Source organism: Thamnophis elegans, chromosome 12, assembly GCF_009769535.1.
Source record: "Thamnophis elegans isolate rThaEle1 chromosome 12, rThaEle1.pri, whole genome shotgun sequence".
Lineage (NCBI taxonomy): Eukaryota > Metazoa > Chordata > Lepidosauria > Squamata > Colubridae > Thamnophis > Thamnophis elegans.
This window is the reverse complement of record NC_045552.1, coordinates 32621959-32640097: the sequence shown is the minus strand read 5'-3', so window position 1 is coordinate 32640097 and position 18139 is coordinate 32621959. Positions and strand designations below refer to the sequence as shown.

The window sequence follows — 18139 nt, the reverse complement described above, 5'->3', positions numbered from 1 at the left end:
TTTAAGAAAGCATGCTCTTTAACTGAAATGGCCAAGCTCCAAAGTGTCAGCTTCTGGGAGAGACCCCCATTTTTTCCCCTTTATGAGACAATTCATGCTTTTGCATATTGCATTGACATATATTTGCATGTGGTTGGTTGTAAATATCGCTTTATCAAACCAGTGATGTTCTTAGTTTGGCCTGAAGTTATCTTGTTTGCTTTCTGATGGTCACTGGCCACAGAGAAAATATACCTGTCATTGTGTTAAATGCCTCTCCCCTCTACCAGTAGCATGCATCTTTGTACAGGCCTACTTGAAAAAGGAACACTTTTCGTGCCACTGTTGGACACCCATCTTGACTCATTGCTGCAGTCTGGGCCGCCAAATAAGTGCGAGTATAAATACTTATTACTGAATGCTTAGCACATTCAACATTGTTACAAGACTTGCCCATTGGTGCCCTCCAATTAGTTAATGTTAAACTACCTTGTGTGGCTTTGCAAGAGCCATAACCAATCTTAGACAAACAGCTGTTTGTTGTTGGATGGCATCTCTTTTTTTTATCCTCTTTCATAGGCTGCCACTTCTCCATTGATGCACTTTGTTCTTGCAGAATCTTCGAGGATGCTAACAATCACTTAACCCACTTACCATTCTAGCCTGCTTGAACCTTTGGTTTCTAGGGACCAGTCTGGGTAAGAATGTTTATTATTATCTTAGGACTTTTCTCTACTGTTGTTGGAATAGTTCCAATTTCTATGTAACACCATTTGTAGAGATGCTTTATATCCAGTAATTAATGTGTATTCAATAAATGATCCACTGACACAGGCTCTGAAACAGCTTGTTTGTTTCCTCTTTGTAAAAAACAAAACACACTTGTAGTTTCATAGATGGCTTCACAATAAGCTTATATATGTTCTGAAGTCCAGATCCGGGACAAGTAAACAGCAAGTGTATATATTTAAAGTTGTTTTTTTTTAAAAAAATCTTAAAAGAATCTAACATAGCCACAATGATATACCATACAAATTTATGACTCACATGCTTTTTAAAATAAAAAGCACACATCTATTAAACATATTAAAATATTTAATTATTTTTTTAAAATAAAAAAATGAATTTAAGCAATGGGCAGATATGTTGAGTGGATTAAGTGTGCCTGCTTCTCCACAGTCTTTAAATGTCCAGGAGGAATATCTACGATGGAGACTTGCACCAAAAAGAATTTTCAAAGAGCAGGCAGGTGGCAAGGGAAACTTCCCATTGTGTTACATCATTGGCATAGAATCTCCCGCTCAAAAAAGCTGAATCCCACTCTTCAATTTATGAAGCTCACTCTGGGTCCATAAGAGTCCTGCCGTAAGGAAACCAGACCATTCTGATGAGCTGTAGGAAAAAAGAACAGGACAACAGTGAGGTGACAGAACCATGGCACACAATTACTTCACCAAATGTGGTTACATCATGTGGCAAAAATGGGGGGAATGGTTGGGGTACACCATCTCCTCCAGGAAATCATGGGGCACATGAAATATAATGGAATTGACTCATTCCGAGCTTCTTTAGGAGATTTTTGGACAATCAGACAATTTCAATCAAAAAGCAAGGCAGGGAATAGGGAAATTTATCTGGGTCCTGGTTTATTTAGTTCGGACTGAAACAAAGGGAGGTATACAAACCTGATCAAGGCCTAAATTTGACTGGACAGCAATTGATTGCAAATAGACATAGTTTATTTTGGCATTGTGAATTCCAAATGGTTGGTTACATACATCTTTTACATAAAAATGAATAATTTATTAGAGGCAATTTAAACACAGGTTATTTTTAATAATGATTCTTTTGTTTCTTTTCTTTTTGTTTTTGTTTTATGCTGCCAAAGTCATGTTTGAGTTGGACAGATGGAACGTTGGTCCTATCTGAACATTCTTCTCAGCGTGGCACAGGACGGTCCAGAAGTGGGTTGTTCAATCCTTATTTGCCCAAGAGACTGAGTCATAATTGAAGCCATGCTTCCAGCTCCTTCCTGCTTGGCTCCAATTCACAGTGATTCTCCTGGGGTACAGGTGTACCCTGTGCCTCATAGGCCCGAGCAATGCAACCTCGCAGCCAGCACCCAATAGTGGAAGGTGGCACCCTGGAGCCCACAGCGGAAGGCTGAAACTAGACAAACAATGCCTCCATCTTGCTAGTGGACGCCGTCCGCTTAATGTAAATACGGAGAGCCCTCCGCATATCTAACATATGCCAGTCTTTCTCCCTATCATGAGAGGGATTGGGGAAAAAATCCAGGAGAACTATCCCCTGAATCCTATGAAAGTAAGAATTAACCTTGGGAATGAAAGTAGGATCAGGTCGCAGCACAACCGTGTTGGGATGGAAGGCACAAAGGTCCTCCCTCACTGACAGAGCCCCCAGCTCAGAGATCCTTCGTGCAGATGTGATGGTGACCAGGAAGGCCACGTTCAAAGTGAGAAACTGCAAGGAAGTAGTTCTCAGTGGCTCAAAGGGGTCACTAATGAGAGCCAAGAAAACCATGGACAAATCCCAGGATGGGACCCTGTGAACCACCAGGGGCTTAAGGTTGGCCGCCCCCGGAGAAACCTTTTAACAACCGGATGGCGGCCTAGACTCACACTACCGTCCAACACCAGGACAGGGCTTCCACCTGTCTATGAAGCGTATTATGGGACAGACCCTTCTCCAGTCCATCCAGGAGGAATTCCAGGATGTGCAGCAGAGATGAGCCTTTGGGATCCGCGTGTGCCGCATGACACCATTTACAAAAAGCAGACCACGTGGCGTTGTAGATTCTAGTTGTGGAGGGGCTCAGCTGGAGCCACTGAGGTTCCAGATGGACCAGGATCCCTGGCAGAGGGAGAGCCCCTCCTGTGGGATCCTCCAGGGTTTGTTAGTGGACAGACCTACTCGATGCATGAACCAAGGCCTGTGCAGCCAGTATGGAGTGACCATGATTACCTCCGCCCCTTCCGCCACTATCTTCTCCAGCACCCTGGGATGAGAGGAAGAGGGGGAAATGCATAAAGCAACTCCCGAGGCCACCTGCTGCGCAGGGCACTACTCCCCAAGTTGGGAACCGCATGAAAAACCTGGGAAGCTGGGCGCTCTCCGGAGACGCGAAGAGGTCCACCTCTGGCCATCCTAACCTCCAGCAAATCTCTTCAAACAGCTCCGGATCCAGTTGCCATTCCATCTGGTCCACCGTGGCTCTGTTGAGCCACTCTGCCTGATGGCTCACCTCCCCGGAGATGTGATCCGCCTTGCTAGGCCCAATGGCCTAGCCTCTGAGACTCCTCCCAGAGAGCCCTGGAATGCATCCCTCGCTATCTGTTCACATGTGCCTTTGCAGCCACGTTGCAGCAGGATGTGACTATGCGCAACACAGGCCTGAAAATGGCGAAGGGCCAGATGAGCAGCCCGCAATTCCAGCCAGTTGATGTTATTTGCAAGATCCTTGGGCCAGCTGGGTCCCAAGTAAGGCCCCTCAGCCATAAATACTCGCATCAGTGGTCAGCATGAGCCTCTGCGGTTTCTTGAACACGCACCCCTTAGATAAAGACTGGGGAATCGCACCACTTCAGGGAGAGCCACACTTGAGGAGAAACCCTAACCGGGAATGTGGAAACACTATGCTTGCTCCTCTGATACAGGAGTAAGAACCATTGCAGGGTCCTGGTGTGAAGCCTTGCCCAGGATACAAGATCTATACATGAGATCATTTTTCCTAACAACTGAGACAAGGTAACAATGGGAACACACTGCTGCACCTGGCGAACTAGCTTCACCAGACTAGCCCTGTGATCTTGAGTTAGAAAAACCATCCCCATGGCAGTACCTATGATCGTGCCAGGTGGAGCAATCTGGTAGTGGGTCTCAGGTGACTCTTCTGAAAATTAAGAGAATCCATACAGTTGCAGTCTCCACAGTCAGGCCAATGTCCTGAAGAAACTGCTCCGGTGACTCCGCCTGGAGGAGGATTCATCCAGGTAGCATTGTAATCTGACTGGGATGGACCTGAGATGAGCCGCTAGGGCCGCCAGCACCTTCGTAAAAGTTTTGGGAGCTGACGCTAGCCCAAAGGGGAGAGTCCTATACTGGTAGTGAACGCCAGCATAAGAAAACCTAAGGAACCTCCTATGTTGGTGAAACAGTAGTATATGCAAATATTCCTCCGTTAAATCAATGGAGGCCAAGAAATCACCATCCTTGATACTTTCCAGAATCGACTTAAGGGAAGCGATCTTGAACCTTTTATGTACCAAATAGCGATTCAATCTTTTAAGGTCTAGAATCGCTCTCCACCCCCCTGAAGACTTCGGAACTACAAAAAGGTTGGAGTAGAACCCCCTGCACCTTTCATTCTGCAGGACCAACTCAAATGCTTGGATCTCCACCAGGTGGGCAATAGCCTGACCATGAGTTCCCTCTTCATTTCAAACTTGGAAGATGTGAATGTTCTGAAGGAGTTTGGGGGGATGGAAAGAAATTCCAGCCGCAGGCCAAATCTAACCGTATTTAGGACCTAAAGGTCAGAGATAATACACTCCCACTAGTCAGCAAACAATGCCAGCTGGCCTCCAATGAGAGCCGATGCCAATCTTTTTGTTTCTGCAGAAAGGGCGTCCACTCGCCCCCCCAAAAGAGCTACTTATTCTGAGGCTTGAAACAGGACTTGTCCCTGTAGGATGATCTATCCTGCCCCCTGTCCTGGCACAATTGAAACCCCCTGGGCTGGTAATTATATTCATTATCTGAGCCCCTATAGTTAGGCCTACGTGTGTAAGGTATAAACCGGTGTTCCTGTTTCTTGGCCGCGGATAGCAAAACCTTACGTTTGTTCTTATCCTCAATAAGAATCGGATCCAGGACCTCGCCAAATAGGTTCTTCCCCATATATGGGGTCGCCACCAACTTCCACTTCATCTTAGTGTCTGTTTGCCAATACCGGAACCACACCATTCTCCTAGCTGAAACAAAGGAAGAAAGAGCCCGGCGAGAATTGAGTCGCAATGATGAGCTTGCTGATGTTTTGCAGCAACCTCACATCGTGCGAAGGCACCCGCTCCTGCATTTGTTCCAGCCACATCAATGTGGCACGGTTGAAGAAGGATGCAGAGGAGGCAGCCTTAATCACCCACGTCGCAGCCAGGAAGGTCTTACGTAAGGCCAGTTCAGTCCTCATCCTCTGCTTTCAAGTTGTCCATCACATCACTCGCGACCAGGGAAGCCGGGGATGCCAAGGCAGCCACGGGGCAGCCACTGCCGGGACCTCCAGTGCTTGAGAGAAATCAGGCTCCATACTATAGAAGTGCCTATCATTCCCACCTGGGGTGGAGAAAATACCAGGCTTAGCCCAGTGCTTTTGAACCACATCCAGAAACAATTTCGGTGCCAGAATCTCCTCCTTTGCAGCAGGTTCCGCAAAAAGAGCCCGTTTCCTAGGGGCCTTTTTGGACGCCGAAGCCTCGACTGCCAGATCCTTCGCCTTCTGCTTCTCCGCCTCTGTCTCGATGGCCGTGGTCCTCCTGGCCTTGAACAGCAGAGAACGAAACAAACCCAGGGAAAACAAACAAACCTGAAAAAGTGGGAACATTGGGCGCCAAACCTTCGTCATCAGAGACCTCCAGTTCCTTCTGCTCTTCATCCTCCTGGGCAGATATCTCACTCCTCAGCAAAGGAGACACAGCCCTCTATGCCTTGCCTGACTTAGAGGCCGGTGCCTGGGCTTGTTTATGCCTGGCTGCCATCAGCTCCATATCTGCCTGGTCAGAAGACCGCCCACGAAGAGCTATGCCATGAGCTATGGCCCGATGAATAAGAGATTGAATGTTATCAGGCAAATCATTAAATTCACCCTCAAATTGGCTGGGGCCGGCCTGGGTGCCAGTCTCTGCTTCTGTGCTGGTCCTGAAGTAGGTTCTAAGCATGCAAAAGAATGAAAAGCACTATCCTCTTCGTCCACCTCCGAAAGAGGAGAAATGGAACTAGCCCTCAGAGAGCCTAGGTGGAGATGGAGAGAGGGAGAGTTGCACCGCCCCCAACACAGGAGTGGACCTCAGAAGGGACAAAGAGGCCTTGTCTCCACCATCCTGCCTGGACTTCTCTGCCCCCCCCCCCCATGCTCCTTGCTGCCATGTGTGGAGCCAACCTGCTTAGAACTGGCTGGAAGGTCAGCCAAGGAAGTCTTCCTCTTCCTGGAGCCTTTCTTGTTAGAGGAAGAGGCAGCTTTAGAAGTACCTTCACCAGGGGAATCAGCCATTGCTGCTCCCCCACTCCCACAGACCGCACACTCAAGGCCCAAAACCTGCTTGGAGGAATAAGGCCCCGCTGCCACTCTCAACCTTGTGACTGTGCTTGCAGGTGCTAGCAGCCAAAATGAGCTCCGTGTCGGCAGAAAGTGCAAACAAGTTGGCTGCCGCCTCGTGACTCAGCAACAAGGTGACCGAAAACGGCCACCGCCTCATGGCTTCACCAATATGGCCACTGCCTGGGAAACTTCAAGATGGCCACCCCCAGGGACCGTAGTACTCACCAGCAGCCATTTTCCACAGGACAATTGGCAATGCAGACAAACGGCTCCGTGAGCACCGGAAAGCCGAAGAAACGCTGCTCTGCAAGCCAGCGCTAATAGCTTCGCCGAACAGAGCCGCTGCCATGAGGAGGTGCCGACACTCTCCTGAAGCATCCCTGCAGCGCCGCCGAAACAGCCTGCCTCTGATAACCAGGAGGCAATTGCAGGAGCTCCCAACCGGTCCAGCAGCAGCCCAGCAACATGGCAACAGGCAGGAAACCGCAACAAGCGTCCGATAACCGGCGCAGCCAGCAGCGCTCCCCCCAATGCCCAGGGAGCCTCCAACAACAGAAATCTAACGTATCAAACTAAACAAGGCAGAACGACTCAAAGAGCCAAGTCAGCCACCAAACCAGGAGAAAACCAAAAAACCACCAATAGAAAGGTAAAACAAACGCTTAACTAAATACCCAACTCACGAGCAAACCAAAATTGTGTCTCTTTACGGGCAAGACTGAGTCAGAATTGGACCCAAGCAGGAAGGAGCTGGAGGCGTGGCTTCAATTATGACTCAGTCTCTTGGGCAAATAAGGATTGAACATCCCACTTCTGGACCATCCTGCGCCATCAGCTGGAGAACTATAGATGTTTGTAATCAATCCATCCATCATTCAAATCACATCGGAATCCAGATAAATTGAACTGGAGAAATTAAGTAATTTGTGGCTTGGCACCCTGGGAGACAGTTTAGCAACTTATTCATGGAATAGTGCAAGAACAAAACAACCAGCAATGTAATTACAGAAGCTTTTTCTTCCAATTATTAGAATCACTTCCCCCACAATTCCTTCCAGATTCTGAGATTTTAGCAGCTGGTCAAAACTTTGAGTATATTGACATACATGTAAACTCTACAGAGGATAATTTATTGTCCCATAAAACAGTTGTCTACATTAACTTGGTACAGGTAGAACTTGGTACAGGTAGTCCTTGACTTACGACCACAATGGAGCTCAAAATTTATGTTATGTGAGACATTTGTTAAGTGAGTTTTGCCCCATTTTACCATTTTTCTTGCCATAGTAGTTAAGTGAATCACTGCCATTGATATGTTGGTAACCTGGTTGTTAAGTGAATCTAGCTTCCCCATTGACTTTGCTTATCTTGATATAACCACACCAGATGTTACACAAAATGGAATTCATACTGGAGAATAAGTGGTGCAGAGAAAAGCAGGTAATATTTACAATGGCCCTGCTCTGAACTTTAGAATGAGCAAAGCCTTATGAAAGAAATGTTTATGCCTATTCTAAAAATTTCGCTGTCCGACCTCAATTTCTCCCAGAAAGCAGGTGCATCCTGTACATCAATCAAGTTCTTCCTCTGGCTTGCGAAAGCAGATGGGGAAAACAGACGCTAATCCCCATCAGTTTCTCTCTTTGCCCTTCAGCAACAGGTGCAAACTCCAGGAGTGACATCTGACAGGAAAGACACACACACAGGCCTGCTCAGAAGGAAAGCTGCTCTCCAAGCATGATTTCCAAGTCAGAAAAACCTTCTTTTCTTACAAGCCACACCTCCATCAAGAGGCATGCACTTTTACTTGTTTGTGAGAACAAATGCTGCTAAGGATTCAAATAAAACATCAAGGAAGATGACAGCGAAGGGAAAGAAGGGAACACAAACGAACAGAATCGCCATCGGAAACTGGTTCAGAGAAAATCCTTTTTTTATATATAGCAATAGCATTTAGGTTTATACAAAGAGTCCTCGACTTACAATCACAATGGAGCCCAAAATTTATGTTAAGTAAAACATTTGTTAAGTAAGTTTTGCTCGATTTTACTATCTTCCTTGCTACAATTGTTAAGTGAATAACTGAGGTTCTTAAGTTAGTAACACTTAAGAGGTTGTATAAGAGTTAGGGTAGTGGCTCCATGGCTAAGACTGAGCTTGTCAATAAGAAAGGTTGGCAGTTTGGAAGTTCAAATCCCTAACACCGCGTAACTGAATGAGCTCCCATTATTTGTCCCAGCTTCTGCCGTTCAAAAGCATGTAAAAAGGCAAGTAGAAAAATAGGGACCACTTTGGTGGGAAGGTAACAGTGTTCCATGCAGCTTTGGCATTTAGTCATGCTGGCCACATGACCATGGAGACGTTTTTGGACAGCACTGGCTCTTCAGCTTTGAAACGGAGGTGAACACTGCCCCCTAGAGTCGTGAATAATGAGCACATATGTGCAAGGGAACCTTTACTTTAAGAGGTTGCTTTGAACCTGACTTCCCCATTGACTTTGCTTGTCAGAAAGTCTCAAAAGGTAATCACATGACCGTGGGATACTGCAATTGTCATAAATATATGTCAAGTGTCTGAATTTTGATTGTGTGACCATGGGGTTACTGCAATGGGCAAAGTGTGAAAAGGGGTCACGAGTCATTTTTTTTAGTGCCATTGTAACTTTGAAGGGTCACTAAATGAACGTTGTAAGTCAAGGACTATCTGTGCTTCTGACCGAGGAGCTCAGCACATAATTATATTTCTCCTCATTTTATTTTAACAGTAGCCCTTAGAGACATCTCAAATTGAGAGGAGAGGAGGCCCACCACCTCAAAGCCTTCCTCATTAATCATTCTTATTCAGCCAAGACTGAACAAGCCTCCCTCTTCCTTTTTCCAAGAGGTAACATTAACTCTTCTCCAACAATAGACGTTTCCCCAATCTCTAGGAAAATACTCACACGTTGTTGTGGGAATTTTTCCTGTCTCCATTCTCCAGTTGGTCAAGAGCCGACATCATGGTATAGTTATCCACTAGTAGGGCATCAGGATCATCCATTTGGCCTGGTAGTTTTCCCAGAGGAAAATTTCTCCATTTCAGTTCATCTGGGGGGGGGGAGGGGGGGAGAATGGCTAGACCTTAGCAAAATCAAACACAGCCAATGATGGATAGAGTCACCCAGGAAGTCACAGGAGCTGAGTTCAAACACTGCACTGAGCCAAAAGGGAACAATAGGAGTATCCAACCTTGGCAACTTTTAGACCTGTGAACTTCAACTCCCAGAATGCTCTGATATTTGGAAATTGGGAAAGGCTGCTTGAGAGCACCTTGGTCTTCTGCTCTTTCAGAAACGGTCCCATCTTGGAACCAAACCTTTTCAATCTAATCCATGGTGTGGCCCAGTGAGGAAGGACAGAAAGAGTCACAGCCATCTGAACATGATGTTCCATATGACAGGTCCTCAGCAGAGAAGCCACGCTCCCTTGATCCCACTAGGTGACTTCTTTGAGAGAGGAATTCAAAGCATGCCAACTCTGCTGGATATTACAAAACAAATAGTTGGAGACAGGAGGTCCTACAAGTAATCTAATTGGAGTAGATGGGAATCTAACTTCACACCCGTTACTTTGTTCAGTTCAACTAACAATGGTGATTTATGGTTTAGCGATTGTTCAGAAGGTCCCACCTTTGTTATGTTTTTTTCTTAGCAGCAGCTCTCTAAGGTTTTGGCAGGCTCCAAATGCCACATGGAAATTCCAAGGATCAAGCTTAAAAGACATAGCCTCTTCCTCTAGACCAGAGGTGTGGAACGATGGCCCTTTATGACTTGCGAACTTCAACTCCCAGAATTCCTCAGAAAGGGCCATAATTCCCCACCCCTGCTCTAGACCAAACATGTCCAACCTTTTGTTTGCCTGGACCATACTGAGTAAAGATAAATTGTCTTGGGCCACATATAATATATATATTATAGTTAAAGCATATACATAACCATCTTTTTTACATTCTTATACTATCTTATGGGGCCATATTTCTAGCTGTCCAGAGCCAGGGAGTCCATGAACTGCATATGCTTGCTTTGGACTATAGACAGGTGCTATTAAAAGAGGTATCCCATTAAACAAAGACAATTATGGGGCATAGTTTATCTAAACTCTATGTTCCTTTCCTCCTGCTTTTACCATTCTCCACTTTCGCGCCTTCCAACCACAGTCTTATTTATACAAGACATTCAGAGATAAACTACGAAGCTCTCAGGCCCATTTTTTGCCCTTAACATGCCAAACATGCAAACTCCCAACAGATTAGAAGCCAGGTTTTACCTGAACCAACTTGCCAGACTCCCCCCTGAAGAACTTTTCTTTTCTCAGCCAAAGCTGCTGGGTCTTCCAGGAAAAGAGGTTCTTGCTGTGATGGTGATTGAGTGCCAATCTCTTCTTCTTCTTCTTCCTCCTCCTCCTCCTCCTCCTCCTCTTCCTCAGCCAACCCTTTCTCTTTAACCATTCCTGGCAACACCTCTGTCTGCCCTGCTCTCTTCAAGAATTTGTGGGCAGCAGCAGGAGCATTGAGCTCCAGCAAGCTCTCCACGGTGTAAATGGGCTGCTTGCAAATGTCCAGTGTGGTGCCAGAATTGGGGAAGACGCCATCTTCTTGGGTGTAAATAGAAGTCAGGTAGAGGAGCTTCTCTTGAGCCTCAGCCGGCAATGGAGGCTCCATACTCAACAGAATCCTGGCAAGCAAAACCAGATTTGTACAGGTAGTCCTCGAGTTACGACCACAATTTATGTGCTAAGTGAAACAGTTGTTCAGTGAGTTTTGCCCCATTTTACCATCTTTCTTGCCACAGTTGTTGTGACTCTTTTCAAGTGTAAAGTTAGTAACACGGTTGTTAATTGACTCTGGCTTCCACATTGACTTTGGTTGTCAGAAGGTGCCCAAAGGGGTTCAGGTGTTCCCGGGACCCTACAACCATCATAAATATGAATCAGTTGCCAAGCAGCTGAATTTTGATCATGTGACCATGAGGATGCTGCAATTGTTGTAAAGTGTGAAAAATGGTCATGTCACTTTTTTCAGTGCTGTTGTAGCTTTGAACAGTCACTTAATGAACTGTTGTAAGTCGAGGACTACCTGTGCTAAAATTAATAAAATGTGACCTCACATACGCAGTTCACAAAGAAAAGGAGACTCATTGATTACTACCTTAAAGGAGGTTCCTTGCACTACTCATCTGTCCCTCCTGATCCTTTACCAGTCAGCAATCTATACAGGTAGTCCTCGATGTACAACCAACATTGAGCCCAAAATTTCTATTACTAAGCAAGACATGTTAAGTGAGTTTTACCCCATTAATGACATTTCTTGCCACAATTGTTAAGTGAACTACTGTAGTTGTTAGGTTAGTATAATGATTGTTAAATGGCTGTCTTCCCCATTGACTTTACTTGTCAGAAGGTCATGAAAGATTATCACATGACCTCAGGACACTGCAACAACCTTAAATTTGAATCAGATTCCAAGCGGCCAAATTTTGATCATGTGACCATGGGGATATTGCAATGGTCATGAGGAAAACAGTCATAACTCACTTTTTCAAGCGCTGTTGTAACTTTAAATGGTCATTAAATGAATGGTTGTAAGTGTTCAAGAACATTCTTGCAAAATGAATATGTCCTAAGAATTGTTATTATGGTATGGGTAAGGCAGCACAGTGGCTCAGTGACTGATGCTGAGCTTGTCGATCAGAAAGGTCGGCAGTACGGCAGTTCGAGTCCCTAGTGCCACGTAACTGAGTGAGCTCCCATTACTTGTCCCAGCTTCTGCCAACCTAGCAGTTCGAAAGCATGTAAAATGCAAGTAGAAAAATAGGAACCACCTTTGGTGGGAAGGGAACAGCATTCTGTGTGCCTTTGGCATTTAGTCATGCCGGCCACATGGCCACGGAGACGTCTTCGGACAGCGCTGGCTCTTCGGCTTTGAAATGGATATGAGCACTGCCCATTAGAGTCGGGAATGACTAGCACATATGTGCGAGGGAACCGTTACCTTTTTAAGCCAATGGCAAATAGGGGACCTTTAAAAATGCTGGAGACTGGAGAAGGCCTACATGCTCTCTTCTTTGCTAGGAAACATAAGCTCTTGTGTTCTTGAAGAGGAAAGTACAGTGAGGGGAACTTTGCATTGACTGATGGTTCTGGCACTTTCTTATTGGCTCAATGACTGAAAAAAAATTGGAAAGTATTGATTGAGTGAAACTCTGCTGATGGATTCTCAGAAATGAGCCTCTTTCTAAGACCTTCCAGAATTTAATTTAGATCTTGAAACGATGAAAGCCAAAATGGGGAGATCCAAAACTTGCCTTCCTGCTACTCTCCCCTGCCCTAGAACCACGAAAGCCACTTTGTGGCCCCAGACCCACTACTTCGATGTACTTACAGATGCAAGAGGTGAGGACTGGCCCAGCAAGGCGCATCTAGGCAGTATCTGAGAAGCTTCAGCCACTGTAATGAAATATGGTGATGGAACAATCTCAAGCAGCTTCGTTTCTTCTTGGCTTTGGAAGACTTGAACTTCTTTTCTAAACCCAGAATCATGGAAAGGAAAGAAGAAAACAGGAAGGAAGGCTCTCACTACCCAACTCAAGAAAAGATTAGAGGTGAAAAAGATATGAGTTGAAGTTCAGATGTTACAAGCATCAGTTGCACTGGTGTGTTGCATGGGGTCATTTCCCAAATTTAAACCTCAGTTCCGTCTATAAAATGGAAGCATGGGAAGGAGACAGAAGCATGTCCATTGACCAAAGCTGGTGCACTGGATCCAGTCTGGCATTTATACTGTGCACTTAAGAAGCTTCTTGGATGAGAAGCGAAACATCTTCAAGGAAAAACAAAGTCCAGTTGCCTTTTGAAAAAGCCCCTTTGGGACAACCATGACCTGGATGATTGAGCATCTCCATAGAAATTTACTTTTGTGTTTCAATAAGGATTTGTTCAGTTAATCATGGCTGCTACTTATAGGGTTCACACAACACAACTACACTGGAGTGAGTGCAGGCAAATTACTGAACTACCAACTAGACTTCAACACTTCAGTCTAGGGCTGTGAATGTCCAACTTTCAATTTAGTACAAACAGTTGATCACCATTTTATGGCTTAGGAGCTTAAACTGAACAATACTGGAAGCTTTCCAAAGCATGTGTAGTGTTCAGCCTGCTCTCTTTCGATGTATATAGGTAGTCCTCAATGTATGAACACAATTGAGCCCAAAATTTATGTTGCCAAAGGAGACAGTTGTTAAATGAGTTTTGCCCCATTTTACAACCTTACTTGCTACAATTGTTAAGTGAATCACTGCAGTTGTTAGGTTAGTAACCGGGTTGTTAAGTGAATCTGGCTTCCCCATGGACTTTGCTTGTTAGAAGGTCGTAAAAGAGGATCACATGACTGTGGCACACAGTAACGGTCATAAATATGAATCAGTTGCAGAGTATCTGAATTTGTGATCATGGGGATGTTGCAAAGGTTGTAATCGTGAAAAACAGTCGCTTTTTTCAGTGCTGTTGTAACTTCAAAACAGTCACTAAGTGAACTGTTGTAAATCGAGGACTACCTGTATAATATTGCTAAAGCAGCAATCAGGAAGCTGCTGAGCTAACTAATACAATTGTAATTGAAGCATTAATGCCAGTGTTTTATTTTTAAAACACAGCAATTAATTTGGAAAGATCATTAGCAGTAAAACAGGTTGTGCCATGCTCCGGTGATGGTTTTTGTGTTCTGCAAAGTTATCTGGAACCCAAACAATGATAATGATACACTGCAAAGCATATTGTTGACCATTAGACTCACCCATTTCTTTGTTCTCTCAACATATTTAATCTGCAAGACACACTTGGTTGCTGGTCACAACAGAATCTGGAAAGCTGTTGTCGACTTGATTTGTCTCTTCAAGACAAGCTTTCAGAACACAGCTTGCTTCACAAATGTGATAAAAAATACCACAAACATTCACAAAATGTACTGGTGTTTAATGCACCCTTTGCTTGATTCCTGTCCTGGTAAAGATCACTGCAGAGAATGGTATCTTATGTCTTTGCTAAATTACATCTTTTAGTCTTTTCATGCATTTTATAGGTGAGGATATATTTTTGTAGAACACAAAAGCCTCCACTAGAGCTTCACGCAACCTGTTTTTCTGCTAATAATTTTTCTTGTCCCCTAATTAAGTTTTCCATCAGCCCCCACACTGATAAAGAGAATAATGGCAAGTGAAAAACGTAAATCTTGTCTGAATACCTTCCAATACTTACTAAGTCGCAAGTTAGCCTTCAGAATTTTTGTGATCCAGCTGTTGAGGTACTGAGACCGAAGTGACGTGATCCTTGCGTGGGCCTTCAAATCATCAAACATTTTCTCCAGCAGAGTCTGAGTGAAATGTTTGGAGTGCAAACCTCTCAGCAGGGGCTGCCAGAAACTAAGAAATGCTCGAGGGATCTTAAAATCCAACTTGTGAGTTTCTACACTCCAAACAACAAGGCAAAAGAGGGGCAAGGAAAAAAAATAGAAACTGAATATTATATATGAACAATACTTAATCCTCAGTGCCCTTAAAAGTTACAAAATTAATTTTTGATATTAATTCCTTGGGGTCCAAGGAAATAAAACCATAATCAATATTCCCAAGAGAGAAAGAAGTGTAAGGACAAACATCATCAAATATGTGGCTACTATTTTTAAAAGGGCAAGAAAAATAAAATAGATGAGGCCCTTGGGCAAACATTTTCTTGGAAGACAAAGAATTTAAAAGAGCTGCAACTATAAAAATAATTCAGGATGATTGGGGGTCAGAGGGCAGAGACTACCAAGCAATCTTAGTGAAGAAAAAGTTACTCTTTCCTTGAATTTTTGAATTCTTCACTAGTATGAACTCATTTTTCAGTATGTAGATCGGGGGGGGGGGGGTGTCAAACGAATTTCATTGAGAGCCGCATCAGGATTGTGGTTGACTTTCGGGTACTGGGGTTGGCACATGGTGGGTGTGGCCAGTACCCACTGCTGCTGTGTTCTTCTTTGTTTCTCTCTTTCTTTGCCTCTGAGAAAGGAGAGATTTGTTTGGAAATGCTTTTTGTGCCAAGAATGGATGATCCTGGGTGCTATAATATCGCGCAAATTCAGGCACCCATCCTGTTTTGCAGAGAGGCAGGGACCCAGGAACTTTCATTCTCGGTGCGAAAAGTGTTGCTGTCCTCCATTGTCCATGCAAATGGAGGGGTGGGGGAGAAAGAGAGTGCGAGAGCAATCAATGTGTGAGTGAGTGAATGAGGGGGAGGGAGAGAGAGAGGAGAGAGAGAGAGAGAAAGAAATCTTCAGCCAGGGCACCCGAGCTGCTGGTAGCAGCGCAGGTGGTAGGAGGCACCTGAGCAGCAAGGTAGGTGGGGTGGAGTATGAAGCAAGACAGGGTGTGGAGCCACCCCCCGCACTGGCTTACCTGAGTTCCATGCCAGCGAGACAGAAAGAGAGAGAGAAAACTATCCCTGCTTCAGTCGGGGGGTGGGGGGGGCATTCAAGCTGCTGGTAGCAGGGGGGGGAGCCACCTGAGCAGCCTTTTTCTCCCCATCCTCCCCACTCAACCAGCGGTGGGCTCTGCGGGACAGGTGGGCTTTTCATTTCTCCCCTGGCACAGTAAACTCCAGCTTCAGTCGGGGCATTCAAGCTGCTGGTGCCAACCAGCTAAGCAGCATGATTGCCCCCTCCCCAACCAGCCAGCCAGTCCCGCCTGACCTGCTCTCTGCCTGGCCAGCTGGTGCAAAGTCTTGCCGTTCTCCTCCTCCTCCTGGTCGTCTTCCCTGCCCAAATGGCAGTGGGATAGGGTCTCATTCCTGTCCCGCTGCAGCCAACTCTGGTGGGCTGGACACAGCTATGAAGGGCCTGGCCCCACAGTGCTTCCTCACTCAGTTGAAGGCTCCATTCAGCCTTCAAAGAGTAAAGCTGGCCCACGTACAGCGTTGGTTCTTGTACCTGTCCAATTCAAATTCCACAGCCGTCCTTACTGTTTGAAGGCTGAACGAAGGCTTCAACTGAGCAAGAAAGCACTGCAGAGCCAGGATCTTCACACCCATGTCCAGTCTGCCAGAGTTTGCTGCAGGAATGAGACCCTGTCCCGCTGCCACTTGGGAGGGGAGGATGAGAACGAGGAGGAGAAGAATGATGGTCCCTTGGGTAACATCTCAAATAATAGAAATTAATCATCAGGGGTGTCAAACTCAAGGCCCTTGGATCATCCTGGAAACTGTAAGGATCCAGCCAGCGTCATTTTGGCCCGGCCCACGCCATCCCGGCATGTGTGTGCTCGCACAAGCCCAGTGCTCCATTGTCACGTGCAGAGCAACTTAAGTAGTCTGTGGGACTATGGTATAAAAAATAGTTCAGACCTTCCAACTTCTCACAGACACAAAAAAAGATCTGAACTATTTTTTTTTTACTCAGACTACTTTAGTTGCTCTGCACGTGGCAGCGGCAAAAGGAGCTTGAAAGATTAGTAAAGGGAAGTGGCTGCCCTGGGTGGCAGGGGTGAGGGTTTGGCCTGGCTGAAGGGCCCTCAAGTAAGGCAAGGTGGGTTGGGCAGCTCTGCACCCTGATTGCTTCATCCTCCCTCCTTCATCCTCCACCTCGCTTCATTCTTCATCACTTTTCCTTGCTCTCTGTTGTAACCTAGTAGGAGGCTGAGCAACTCACTGGTACGACAGCCACAAAGCAAGGCGCAGGAGAATGCAGAGCTGCCACCCCATGCCCCGCACCAGCTTACCTGAGCTCCCCACCAGCCAGGCACTGAAGTATTTATTTATTTATTTATTTATTTGTTTATTTTATTTGTTAAATTTCTAGGCCGCCCAATCCTGGAGGACTCCGGGCGGCTTACAAAGAAAGAAAAAAGAAAAGCAAAATAAAAGAATAATTTAAAAATTCCCAACACGCATACATTTCTAATGGGTGCTGGACCTTAACAATAAGGTCAACAACCCCAGCCCTGCCGGAACAGCCAGGTTTTAACAGCTTTTCTGAAGGCCATGAGAGTGGGTAACATCCGGACCTCTGGGGGTAGCTGGTTCCACAGGGTCGGAGCAGCCACAGAGAAGGCTCTCCTCCGGGGGCCCGCCAGCTGACATTGTCCAGCTGATGGCATCCAAAGGAGGCCCACCCTGTGGGATCTTATCGGCCGTTGGGAGGTGTGTGGCAGTAGGTGGTCTCGCAGATACGATGGTCCTGAGCCATATAGGGCTTTAAAGGTGATAACCAACACCTTGAATTGCATCCGGAGACCGACTGGCAGCCAGTGCAGCTCATGGAGGACAGGTGTAATATGGGTGTATCTTGGTACACCCAAAATCGCTCGCATGGCTGCATTCTAGACTAGCTGTAGTCTCCGAACGCTTTTCAAAGGTAGCCCCATGTAGAGCGCATTGCAATAATCCAGCCTTGAGGTGACAAGGGCGTGAGTGACCGTTTGAAGTGCCCCCCGGTCCAAGTAGGGCCGCAATTGATGTACCAGGCGAACATGGGCAAAGGCCCCCCTGGTCACAGCCGACAGATGGTGTTCCAGTGTCAGCTGTGAATCCAGGAGGACCCCCCAAATTGCGAGCCCTCTCTGAGGGGTGTAAGTCTTCACCCCCCAGGATCAAGGACGGACTGTCTGAACTGTTCTTCGGGGGTAGCATCCAAAGCCACTCGGTCTTATCGGGATTGAGCACCAGTTTGTTCATCCCCATCCAGATCCTGACTGCTTCCAGGCATCAGCAAGTGCCGCAATTGCTGCCACAGCAAGACAGAAGGGGGGCTCTCTCCAAA

At 46.0% G+C, this 18139-nt stretch overlaps 1 protein-coding gene across 2 annotated transcripts in view; it reads right to left on the bottom strand.

The window, feature by feature from the left end:
- Positions 1-1056: 1056 nt before the first annotated feature.
- Positions 1057-18139, bottom strand: part of LAS1L (LAS1 like ribosome biogenesis factor) — a 71196-nt gene continuing 54113 nt past the window's right edge. For both annotated transcript variants that reach the window (XM_032227883.1, XM_032227882.1), the window contains exons 10-14: positions 14605-14811; positions 12731-12872; positions 10618-11024; positions 9255-9399; positions 1057-1371 (exon numbers count right to left, since the gene is read on the bottom strand). In XM_032227883.1, the coding sequence (XP_032083774.1) occupies positions 1281-1371; positions 9255-9399; positions 10618-11024; positions 12731-12872; positions 14605-14811 (992 nt within the window). In that variant the 3' untranslated portion in view covers positions 1057-1280. The remainder of the gene's footprint in view (positions 1372-9254; positions 9400-10617; positions 11025-12730; positions 12873-14604; positions 14812-18139) is intronic.